Consider the following 12601-nt stretch of genomic DNA (forward strand, 5'->3'; position numbering starts at 1 on the left):
ACTTTCTGCTGAGCTGTCTGAAAAAGAATATTCAGTTGCTCACTAAACATAAATTAGTGTGCCTTCACATTGTGGTGTATATAGCTCATGATCAACTCATTAACTAGAGGTATTGTTAATTACCACTGGAAGTTGATATAATAAATTGTCAAAATATTTTTCCAGAAACTGTACTTTGTTACATTGTTTACATCCTAGTGTCTGTGAGACTTAAAGAATGAAATCAACTCAGTATGTTTTAATTTTAGAAAGACAAGCTGAGTGAGGGAATATATTTTATTGGGCCAAATTCTGTTGGTGAGAGCGAGAAGTTTTTGACTTTAAAGAGATGTGAACAAAGACACACTTATCCCTGGTCTTCAAAATTTTCATTGAAAAATATATTGGTTAATTAGGGTCTATGTCCAAAGAGATTATATATTCATGTTTTATAAAACTTCACTAATTACAAAGATAAGAACAACCATATTGGGTTAGACCATTGGTCCATTTAGCCCAATATCCTGTTTTCCGACAGTGGCCAATGCCAGGTGCTTCAGAGGGAATGAACAGAACAGGCTATTATCAAGTGATCCACCCCCTATCGTCCACTCTCAGCTTCTGGCAAACAGAGACTAGGGACACTCAGAGCATGGTTTTGCATCCCTGCCCATCCTGCTTAATAGTCATTGATCTGCCTATACTCCATGAACTTATCTAGTTCGTTTTTTGAACCCTGTTATAATTTTGGCCTTCACAGCATCTCTGGCAAAGAGTTCCACAGGTTGACTGTGTGTTGTGTGAAGAAGAACTTCCTTTTGTTTGTTTTAAACCTGCTGCCTATTAATTTATTTGGGTGACCCATAGTTCTTGTGTTATGTGAAGGAGTAAATAACACTTCCTTATTCACTTTCTCCACACTATTCATGGTTTTATAGCCCTCTATCATATTCCATATGGAAGTTGTTCCATACCCCTAATCATTTTTGTTGCCCTTCATTGTACCTTTTTCAATTCCAGTACTGGTTGCCAGAATATATGTGAATTTATTTGTAAAGTGGTTTTGAGAAATTCTTCAGAGAAAGAGATGAGAGCAAGTGGGGAAGAAACCAAATAAACCATGGAAAAACTAGTTCTTTTCTTCTGAGAGTGAAAGGAAACACCTGAGCTCTTTATTGCTTGCAAGAAAGATGGCATGCTTTCCATTAATTGACAGGAATCTGTGAATAAGATCATATTGTTCAGGCTGATATTTAAGTTGTTTGCAGATCTGTCAACCGATTTAAAACAATAACAAAAAATAGAATATCATATTGCATAGGATACTGGCCACCAATTCCTCTCTTGGATTTTCTCCATGACTTGCTGTTGGTTTGAAGATGTCTTAAGAACTTTCAGAAGGCAATTCCTCATTCCTCATACCTCATTCCTGACCTTTAATAATGCATATTATGGCATAGACCTGTATGTAAAAATAGATATATATTTTTTATTGTTGAAAAGGAAGAATTTTCATTTGTCTCCCTAGGGGTCTCAAAGTGTAAAATATTCAGGATAAGAACACCAGAGACATTTGTTTGAGAGAAGCTTGGCTTCAATATTCAAAGTTGTGCTGAAAATCTTGTATTTTATAACTTTGAGTGATAAGAAAGCTTGTGATGGTTAAGAGCCCAATTCTTTGAACATTTTGGGTTTAATAATTGAAAATGGACTGTGTTAAAAGGGTTTACTGGGGGGAAAAAAGCCCCTAGCCTGGTAAAGGCTAAACATTTTAACTAGAACTTTTTGTAATACTTGATAGTTAGGGTGGTGTTGCTGATTCAGAAGCTCTTTTAATTGTATTTTATAATTATATTCAGTGACACCAGAAGACAGCAAACCGAACACTTTCCTGCTATTTGACATTCAGCGTTACTAGTTGTCGTGGAATATGATAGGTAATATTGGTCCACGTGTAGTGTTAGCATTCTGGATAAAGAAAGAGGACATAAGAAATGGCTAAATAAATACTCTGCGTTTTCTGCACCAAATAATTAGTATATGTGATACAACTGGTCGACATTCTCTAGGAGAAGACTTTTTGCAAATTAAAGAGAAGTAGTGGGAGATTTAATATGAAGTACAAAACTTTAAGACTATAGAGAGCCATTAATTTTTCAAGTTTTGTAAATAGTTCCTTTTGGGAAGTGGACCTGCAGTAGGGGCTTAGAGAAACAGTATATTTTGTGTGTATTCAGAAGTGTCTACTTTTGATCCACTATATTTTGCACTTATATGGCACCTACAATCTATATGTGCTTCATCAGCATGCTTTGCCTTAAAGGTCAGTCAATCAACTTGCAACCTATTTCATTTCGAAACAGGTGTTGGCAGTGGTTTCAGGTGCTATTTTTGCTCCTCAGTGACCTGCCAGTTTCTGTGGTTTTATAATTAAATTTTCTTATCTTTCACAAAACATAATTTGTTTTCCCTCCCGTTCTGTTTATGTGTGAAACTCAGAGGAAAGAAAAGTATTCGTAATATGGGGAAACAATTTAATTAACTTTACACAAAATGCATCAAGAAGAAAAATAGAAAAAAGCAGTTAAATTGTTTCTCTCTATCAATTATAATTTTAACCTTTATTGTTAAAAATAAGAGGTGAAATATTTTTAGACCAAAGCATGGTTTTCAATGGGGCATAGTAAGCCTCACAATAGTCCTTTGCAGTATATGCCTGTTTCTCTTCCTTGGCACACCTAGCCAGATCTCTTGTTTTTGGCAGGATGCGTCTAAGGGTTCTACTGGGAAAAGACATATGAATAAGCTTCAACAGTCACACAGTTATTGTGAAATTAATGAGCCAGTCTCAACCTTGAGAGGTTCATAAATATTCCAGACATGATGGCACCTTAACTTCTGGTAGACACTTATGGCTTGTCTACATGATGAGTTAGTGCACAGGAAGCCAGGATGTGAATGTACCGTGTGCTAGCTTTGCCATGTGGACTCTGTTACTGCGCACTAAAATTTTCTTAGTGCACTTTGATGTATTGCTGCTTGAAATAGAAGTATGTCAGAGTGCACTATGGAACTTTTAGTGCGTGATAGCATGGTTTATATGGCAAATTAGTACATTGTAGGTTCACATCCTAGTTTGCCACAAGCTAACTCACCATTTAAGTAAGCCTTAAAGCCTCAGTCTGGCAACTGTCTCCATCCAGGCAGATGCCTCTCAGACTCAGTGGGGCTCTGAGTGGACACAGGAGTCAGTTACAGGATTGGGGTCTAAACATATATCTGTTTACTGTTAACTGTGAATGAACATTTTAAATAAAAACCTCACCTGCGTTGTATTAATGTATTACAAATAAATTACTTATAATGTATATGTTCTAAAACTTGGCTTGTGTAGATTACAAAGCTGGAAATATTTGTCATGAGCTTTGCTAAAATACTCCTGCAAAATTCATGTTGTATTGTAATTTCAGACCTTCGTATTATAAGATATGTGTTTTCCTTATCTCTCTCTTTCAGGACTGCTAACTTCAGAATCAACTATTGCTGATATCCTTGACAAAGGCTCAGGAGCACTTATTCTCTTAGATGGTAACCATATTGTAATTTATTAAAGAGAGACAATCAAAGCGGACAGTCTCAAAATTTAACCTATGCTAACAATAACTCTGAGCCTAAAATCAGTTTAAATTCTTAGGGTCTGTGCCACGTGGTCCAGTGACTGCTGAGAAATGTACTAATTCGCAATCACATGCATGTTGTCCTGTTCTTTGGAATAGATAGGGTACTGAAATTAAGAATATCCTTTTTGAGAGAACGTTGACAGAAGATTCAGTAGTGTTCCTGAGCAGAGAGACGGTGCTGAATACACAAACAGAACAAAGCTATTACTTCTAATACATAGTATTATCTGAAGTTGGTTAGCTTGAACTGTTTCTCTTAAAAAGCTGTGTGTGTGTGTGTGAGAAACCCAACATCTAATTAAATTGACTGTCAACTTGAATTTTATGAAAGGACATCCTTTAAGTTATATGTCCTGAAATGTTTTTATTCTCTTTTGTTAATTTTTTTTTCTGTTTTTGCATTAATTTAGTGGGCCCAAGGAGTCCATAACTTGTTTTTTTCTTTCACAAAATATATGGGTCTTGATTTCTAGTGACATGGTTATGGTATAACATGACTGTTCAAGTTTTAGAATGAGACTAATAGGGAATGAACCACCAAATTTTTTGAGGTAGTGTACTGTTTAGATTTCTCCATGAACCCTTTAAAATTTTTCCCTACTGTTTCCTCAAAACCTCCAAATAATACTACTAACTCCTGAGCTCTGCCCTTCCTGTTTCTTACCAGTTAATGGCTCAGTCTGGCGAAAAGCTAACTGCTCTCCAACTTAATCTTTCTAGCTTTTCTTTACTTCCACATAGGAACAATTGAAAAGCCAAGGTTTGGGCCCATTAGAAGTTTATCCAAACCAGTCTGTCTATTTCTGTAACAGACCTAAAGGTTCTGGTGTAGGTCATTAAAGGTTAGCTGCTTATGGGAGAAACTAGGCGCCCAGTATAAGTGGATGTGGTGCCCTACTGGCAATAAGTTTAAGTATGAATGCCTGTCTGTGTCCTAATGGAATAATAAGTGATAATAAATTGGAAATAGAGAGATTTCTGTTTCACCTCAGTAACTATAAATACTTCAAGTTCAACAAAATCAAAAGTGACTTTAACAAAAAGAAAACCAAGTGACCTTAAATTAAATCTTCCTTTGGGGCTGCTTTTTCCACATACAGTATTAGTGCTGCTTTGTTGTGTATGAGGTTGTGAATGTGTTTTTGTACCAGGGATTGTTAATGGCTTCTAATAAATCACTTTTTATGGCATAGTTCTATAGTATTTAAATAAATGGCTAATGATGTGTGAAATGTTGAAATAAACATTAATTTTAGCACTTTGTGTGTTGTCAACCATTTTTTTAGCACTTGGTATGTCATCAGTATTTTGATAGCTCGTTTTTTCATTTTAATACTTTTGTGTAAAGAGCATCTGTAATAGCATAGTTTTAAACAGGACATTAATCTTCACTTGTTAGGAAATTATTTATGACAGTGCTATTCAAAAGTGAGGACATTGTCCCCTAACTTGTGAAGATGAATACTAGCATATATAAAACAAAGCTATTCAGTATCCATTGGCTCTGAGAGGGGTCAGTGTTAGCAGTATTCAAAAAAGAGAATATAACCTCTCATTTTATATTGTCTTCCAGTTCATACCTACTGTGGAAAGGATCTGTTGTGCTATAATCAATTCTCTCTGTTTATTGTTGGAGCTGGAGGATTTGGTGGAAAACGAACATCAGAAAAGGCGAAGGTAAATTTTAAATGTATTTTCAAATGAAATAACTATTGTCTTTCACTGAATATAATATAAGAAAAATAATTAGTATATTGATTAGGGATGATCAGTTAGCTTGAGAATGACACAGCAGAAGACAGACACAAGCAGATTCTGAACAGTCTTCCAGGACGGAATTGCCTGAGCAGAACAGGCTGAGGTGGCTGATCAGAGTGGGAGAAGCTGTTTCATAGTTGCAATCTAAGCTGATCTTTACTTTGAGGTCTGTGAACTTAGGCTGCAGGTCATCTTCTGAGGGAATCATCTGTTCACTAGCCAAGCTGGCAACAGTTATGTGGACCTCAGAGTATGATGTAGGTCAGTGGGTCTCAAACTTATTTGATTGTGCCCCCCTTCTTTATGTCTGTAGTAGTTTATGCTCCCCTGCCCCCCGCCACCCAAGTTCATACACCAGTAATCATAAATCAACATGCAACTCTCACTAAATATTGAAAACAGTAAGGCATTGATTCAAACAGAGCCATTTAAGTATATAGGGTAAAATTATACGAAAGTGCACAACGTTTCTCACCTTGGGGTCCCACTAAAAAGGGGGGGCGTCACAAGCCTATTATAGGGGGTCACAGTATTGTCACACTTACCTCTGCACTACTTTCAGAGTTGAGTGGCTGGACAGTGGTGGCTGCTGGCTGGGTGCCTAGCTCTGAAGACAGCGCTGTTGCCAGCAGCAATGCAGAAGTAAGGGTGGCATGGAATATGCAACTGTATGAACACATCTGCAAAGTTTGCTCTTTATGCCTTGACCAACCCACAAAAAAATGTGTGATTTGTCCATAATTTAAGTAGATGCCCCCCTACTGATCTGTCTGAAGGAATCAGTTTTGCTAGTTATTCATTGCTGTGAGTAAAATGTGCACAGTGGATTTTTTTTCCCTGAAGCTTCTCACACCCACCCCCCAGATTACATTCCACAACCCCTCAGTTTGAGAACCTCTGGTGTCAGCCGATCTTAATTTAAACATTGTGTAGCACTTTTGTGATTGCCTCACATATTTTGTTTGGTTGCCCCCATGTGACTTGATTACATTCTCCCTAACTAGAAGGAGGGGTGCAGAGTTCTTTGCTAGAAGCTGAAGGAAAATGTTTATTTGTTTACGTACTTTCCTTTTGATCTGTCAACTCTTTGGAAATTTCTGAAGTCTCTGTATTAATATCTAGGGCAGCAAAAGCCTTGCAGAACATCTAAAGTCAATCCTGTGTGAAGATCTTTTTTTTTTTTTTTTAGTCTCTTTGTATTAGATTCTGAGAGCTCAACCTCTCCTGTAGACCAGCTTGAAGAGCAGGATTTCTGGCTACTAATTTTTTCTCTTTTTACAAGTAGCACAGAGATTTAGATGCCTCCAGAGGCTTTTTCACGGTTCTTTCCTTTATTGTTGGTTTATACAGAATCTCCTTGAATCAGGGGGGTCCTGGTTGTTTTATGTCCTGTGCAAAATTTATGCTTTGTCATTTTATCATCCTATCACTTGAATATATACCTATGTTCCACTTTCAAATGCTTTTATTTACTACAGGAAAAAAATTGAGCCATTTTTTGAATGCAGATGGTAATACCACACAATTAACTACCCCCATAGGAGTAGTCCCATTGTTACTCATGTGCTTAAGACTTTACAGATTTATCCCTTTAGTGTATACTTGGTACCATATACTTCACAAATTCTTTCAGTTAAAGGAAGTATTTTGAATCTTTCTTCTTGTAATTGTAATGACAAAAATCTAGACTTTAATGGCCTTCAGTGTAGTTTTGCACCTCAGTGCATGGACACAGAATCAGTTGTGGGCAGGGAGAATACAAAACAATAAATGTTGATTTTGATTAATGTAATCTTGACTTCATATGATCTTTGCCCCACAGTACGTGATTTCTTATGTAATTATATTCTGAATGTTTTTAATGTGTGCATGTTTAGTGAAAAATGAAATTCCCAGCTGAGGAGCTTTCAAACAAGTGGTGTTCCTCCTGTTTAAAATGGCTTGTGGAACATGCTGTTCATGGAAAAAACCTCTAGATGTAGCTCTGTTTCTAAACTGATGCAGTTGTGTGTGTGTGATTTCAGAAGCAGAAGCAGAAAAAGAAAGAAATAATATTGGCTTTCTCTACTCACTCCCTGGATTATTATCTAGAGTGAAACTCTAGCATCTTGGGCGGTAGTTGGCAAGTGACATATAATGGCATAGTGAGGTTTATTGTATATGTGCCCTAAATGCAAGTCCAAATGCATAAAGCAGCTATTCACCTAAATGAGAGGAAAAACACGGCATGTAAATAGGAAATGGTAAGGAGGACAGTTAGCACAATAGGACTCTTCTCCAGATCGGGGCCTTTAGGCAGTACTGTAAGACAAGTAATAATACATAATAATCTTGTGGGCTTTGTCATGTTGTAGGCACAGCACCATATAAGATAATTTATTTTCAGTTTGTGATGGAGCGCCTATGCTTGTACATCCATAGTCCCATGTGGACTGCTTTCTGAGATATTAGTTCAACTTCAAAGACGTAAATTGACCAGCTAAAAAAAGCTTTTTGTTTTTAGATGTGCACTTAAATCTCTATCCACTGTGTTCAGATTTCTTAACCTCAAATCTTGAGGTATACCCAACCACAGAAGATCTGGAGTGAGGCTTTCTCCAAATATATCATATGCTTATAAAGAGAAAATTGATGAATCACTCTTGTTTTACATAGGGGCACAACTCTTCAATGTCTGCTTGACAAATTTAACAGAACACTTTATCATCATAAAGCTGATTTCAATGAGACTATCTGTATAAACACAGCAGCCCAAAAGAGCTGTTACTAAAATCAGTAGTGGTGGTATTAGTGGCCCAGCTCAACATTCGTGGACTTTTTTGTCTAACATGGGACTTATAACAAACACACAGGCCCATTAGAAATGAGATAATAAATTGAAAACCTTCTGGGACAAAAATTATCGACTAAAATCATATAGTACTGATAGTTGTTTAGGAAGTAGTGGTGGTATTTAGTTTTCTTATGTTAACATTGAGAAAATTTTTCTTTGTTAATGTCACACTGATGTAGTCTTGTCTGTATGTGATCCTCATACATCGCAACAAATTAATAAATTGTTGTCCTTAGTTTCACTAAATGAAGAAATAAATCCTTTCTCCTTGAGGCTTTTTAACATACAGGGAAATCCAGATGAGGATAGAATATAACTTGGATTGCCTGGATGGTTTTCAATTTTTTATCTAATTCCTTATAGGGCTATGTATTTGCTACAAACACCATGTCCTACAAGATATCGGGGAGTTGCCAAATATGAAAATTGTAGGAAAATGTCTGGTAACGCAATAATGTTAAACGTAGTCTCAGCTATTGGTGATCTAGATATAAAGGTAGGATGTGCAGGATTATAGCAGAGTACTGAGAGACTGACTCATGAGTTCTGTTCTAAACTCTGCCTCTGGATTTACTGTAATTTTTGTCAAGTCTTTCAATCGCTGTACCTCAGTACTCTAAAATCAGTATTATAATATCTAGCACAGAGTTTTTGATTGTAATGTGTGGTATATGCTTAGACCTAGAGTGTGATAAGTGATTTGATTTAATTTTTAACCTATATAAAACATGAAAAGAATGCTTATTCCAGATTCTAGGTACTCCAGTGATAGTTAATTCTATTGTATTTTTATGTTGAGACACAAACAGGAATAGTAAATCAAACAGCCTTTCTCGACACACAAGACTCCAGTCCCAAATCATATACTTCCCCACTTCAGTTCCTAAAAAATATGAATCCCTCCCAAATTAAAATCTACAACTTAATCTCCCTAAACATTAGCCCTGTCCAAATAGAAGGGCTTGACAGTGTATCCCTTAGGTTGCCCACAAATTTCAGGCAGTTTCAGACCAGAGATGGTAGTGAATTTCTAAGTTAGGGGTCTTCATTCAGAACACATTGCGAGCAACTCCTTCTGCCATGTATTAAAGGAGCTGGAGCTTGAGCACCTCCTTTCATCTAAAGCAGTGTTGAATGGTCGGAGTGGTGAGGTCTTTCGCAGGTCTCAAGCCAGTTAAGGCTTAATAAGACAGAACTAGTATCTTTACCTCCAGATGGAAATCCACAGACAGGCCATGCAAATTCTGGAGCAGTGCTATCAAGTATTCATAGCAAAATTCACTGTGTTTATCAAGTGGCCACCCCTTCCTGTGCCATCTTCAGTTTCTGAGTTAATTTAAGAAGTAGCTCCATTGTCGTGTTCTGAAGTGGCAAAGGTGTGGATGATTCTAGTAAGGCCTGTGCCCGAGAAATGGGATCACAAACTTTTGTGCAGACACAAACTGAGGAAAGTCACTCTGTTCATTGCTATATGATTGTTTAGCAGCAGCTGGGAATATAAGACCCCTGAATTTTGAACTCTTCTGACACGCAGCTAAGGTGTTTCCTCTGTCAGATGGGGCTGAGATGATCTTTGCCATTTCCTCCAATTGCCCCTACTGACTTGTTAACAGTCTCAAACAGCTAGCTCTCATCCATGCCCCAATCACTACCCTATACTCAGCCTCTTGCTATGGCTCATGCAATATATGTGTTACCAGCATACTGAAAATACTTAATTCCATGGCACCTCACAAACCCTGCATTGACCCTATGTACACATTAACAGAAAGAGAAGCCAGCGCTTGGGACAGAAAAGCAATTACCCAAAACTGTCTTCTGCCTTATCTCTTTCCTCTCAGGTCTGAAAGCAAGTAAATAACACTTATTCTATGTAGCCTAGTGGACAGCACAATTGGCTGGGAGTTAGGAGACCTGTGTTATAGTCCCTGTTCTGCCACTAGCCTGCCGGTGATTTTAAACAAGTCACTTTAATCTCTGTGCTTCAGTTTCCCCATATGTGAAATTGGGAAGATGCTGAGCTCCTGTAAAGCACTTTGAGGTCTACAGATGAGGACCATGTAAGTGCTAGGTGGTAACATTACTATTTATTCAGTTAGAAACTAATAGTTCTAATATTGTTAGGCTACCTAGTCTTTAGCCAGGAGAAGTTCTTCTAGCACACCCAGATCCTTAGGGATTAGTGCCAGCCTAAACTCAAACAGAAGGGAGTACAGAAGTTAAGTCCAAGATCTTGCTCTTCCATGGGAGTGGAAAGCTCTATATGAATTGGAGGAATTTCCCCCTCCATAATCACACTGTTTCTTCCTTAGGGGTGAAGGAGCGCTTGAATCAGTTCATGGGAGAGGAGAGCACAGATAAAGCAGGTTGTCCATAGCACAGACTCTTTGCTGTTTGAGATTTTGTAGATGTTTTGGTGGCAAAGAATCCTCTGTCTTAATTGCTTCCTGTACAGGCTCAGTACACTGTAGCTAGTATTACTAGCATTTGAACATCAGATCAAACTTCAAATGTGATTTTCAGTATTTTGCAATTTTTATTAAAGCATTTTCTTTTAATTCTGCTTCTGTTGGGGGATGAGCAGATTTAGGATCAAGGCCAGAATCCATCCAGCCATAGTGCTTCTTACAATGGTAAATAAATATGTCTTGCTCGTTCCCACACCAAATGTTTCACCAGTGTTTGCCAATGAATTCCCCATTAGCCTAGCGGTGGGAGTCTCACTTTCTTATCTAGGCTTCTGAATCGAAGCAAGGCAAAACATTGCATACTGTGCTACTGTGTCAACACTTTAATTCAGTGTATCTCCCATTCCTTCCTGGGATAATATACACAAGCTAGCACTAATTAGGATATCTGCTGTGGAAAGTGAGCAGGTAACTTCATACCATCTAATGGGTTAAACTAGCATTCATTCTCTTTAGTGCAATGATATACTGTAGAACTGACTTGCTATTGGTAAAAATCAGAAATTAAATCTACCATTGTAAATACTTTCTTTTTGTGGGTTTTCAAGAATAAATTTCAGCTGCTTGAATAGTTTTCAAGTGGTTGCTATATTTTTGCTCCATACAGATCAGCCGTTTAAGATGGAGTCTGACAGACTGTCATGTTGAGTTTACAGTTTATATAATCAAAAAACCAAAGCTTGTTTCAAGTGATAGGGTTCAAAATGCAGCTTGTAATTGGGAGGATAAAGAATAAAAGGTCAGAGGCTTTGAAAGACTAAGATAAGGTCCAGAGTCATTCATATAGCATACTTTTTCAAATGTTGGTTAAGCTTTTGTTATAAGGCAGTATTTAAATACTTTTTTTTTTTTGGTTTGGATTCAATTTATGGTCCAAAATATTAACCTTGGTTTTGATAGGTTTCAAAGTTGGAACAAACCGGGGAAAGTGTTAGTTTGTAGAGAAACTAATAACCTTCTTTCTTGAGCTTTATTTTTTTTTAATTTAGTTTGGAAGAAATGTCTTTAAAATGGTCTGCTGTATGAGTGTAAACCAGATTTAATGCTTCAGGATCAATAATCGCTTTATAGCTTGCTGTGTGTTGCCTTAAAATTGTTGTTAGAGCAGATGTTTGTCCTAATGGAGTGATTGTCAGTTATTCTTATTGGCTTTCGTAAAATGATGCAAGACCCTGGAATGTACAATGTTAAAAGAGCAGTGTTGTTTTGCAGTGACAAATTTGTGGCAAAAATGTATTGATGTTGTATGTTTAAAGAGAATCTTGATGCAAACGTTTTTGAGCTTGTTGGAATTTTTTTCTCCTTATCCTTAAACACGTTTTAACCCCCACCCCTGGGAAATCATTGTTTTTAGTTCTCTTTAAACATGTCTGATTATGGTTTTAGGGTGGGTAAAGGAGAGTGATTCTTTTGCATTTAAATATTGTTCCATTTTTCCATTCAGGTAACAGTGAACCCACCTAATAGAACACCTGATGCTGTACTTTCTGATGTCACTACAGTTGATCAGGTAAAGTTTTACTTTTTTAAGGAAGGAAAGTTTCTTTATCAGATTTACTTGGGGAAATCTCCTAGCCCCGTCCTCCTTATTTTTAATAAATTCTCTATTTTCACTAAAATAAAGTTTATTAAGTGTTCTGCTTTGGAATATCATAACTGTTGTATTTAAACTTTTATGTATGATGTTCTTTGCTTTTGTAAGCCTTATAATCTTATCAGGTTTTTCTAATGTAAAAATGCTATATAATGGGAAGGAGGCTAAAATGATTAGCATGTCATGTTGCATTTGTGAAAAATAATTTTAATTAGAATAGGAACTTTTGAAAACTTGTAACAGTGCCCGTGCATGACAAGATATGGAACAAAGTAACAGTGGTGGTTCA

At 36.9% G+C, this 12601-nt stretch overlaps 1 protein-coding gene across 4 annotated transcripts in view; it reads left to right on the forward strand.

The window, feature by feature from the left end:
• HSD17B4 (hydroxysteroid 17-beta dehydrogenase 4) overlaps positions 1–12601 on the forward strand; it is a 118986-nt gene that overhangs the window by 47627 nt on the left and 58758 nt on the right. For 3 of the 4 annotated variants that reach the window (XM_073344778.1, XM_073344779.1, XM_073344780.1), the window contains exons 15-17: positions 3496–3567; positions 5233–5336; positions 12163–12228. The exons of the other annotated variant lie outside the window; for it this stretch is intronic. In XM_073344778.1, coding sequence (XP_073200879.1) covers positions 3496–3567; positions 5233–5336; positions 12163–12228 — 242 coding nt within the window. The remainder of the gene's footprint in view (positions 1–3495; positions 3568–5232; positions 5337–12162; positions 12229–12601) is intronic. 4 annotated transcript variants of the gene reach the window in all.

Source organism: Lepidochelys kempii, chromosome 5 (genome assembly GCF_965140265.1).
Source record: "Lepidochelys kempii isolate rLepKem1 chromosome 5, rLepKem1.hap2, whole genome shotgun sequence".
Taxonomy (NCBI): domain Eukaryota; kingdom Metazoa; phylum Chordata; order Testudines; family Cheloniidae; genus Lepidochelys; species Lepidochelys kempii.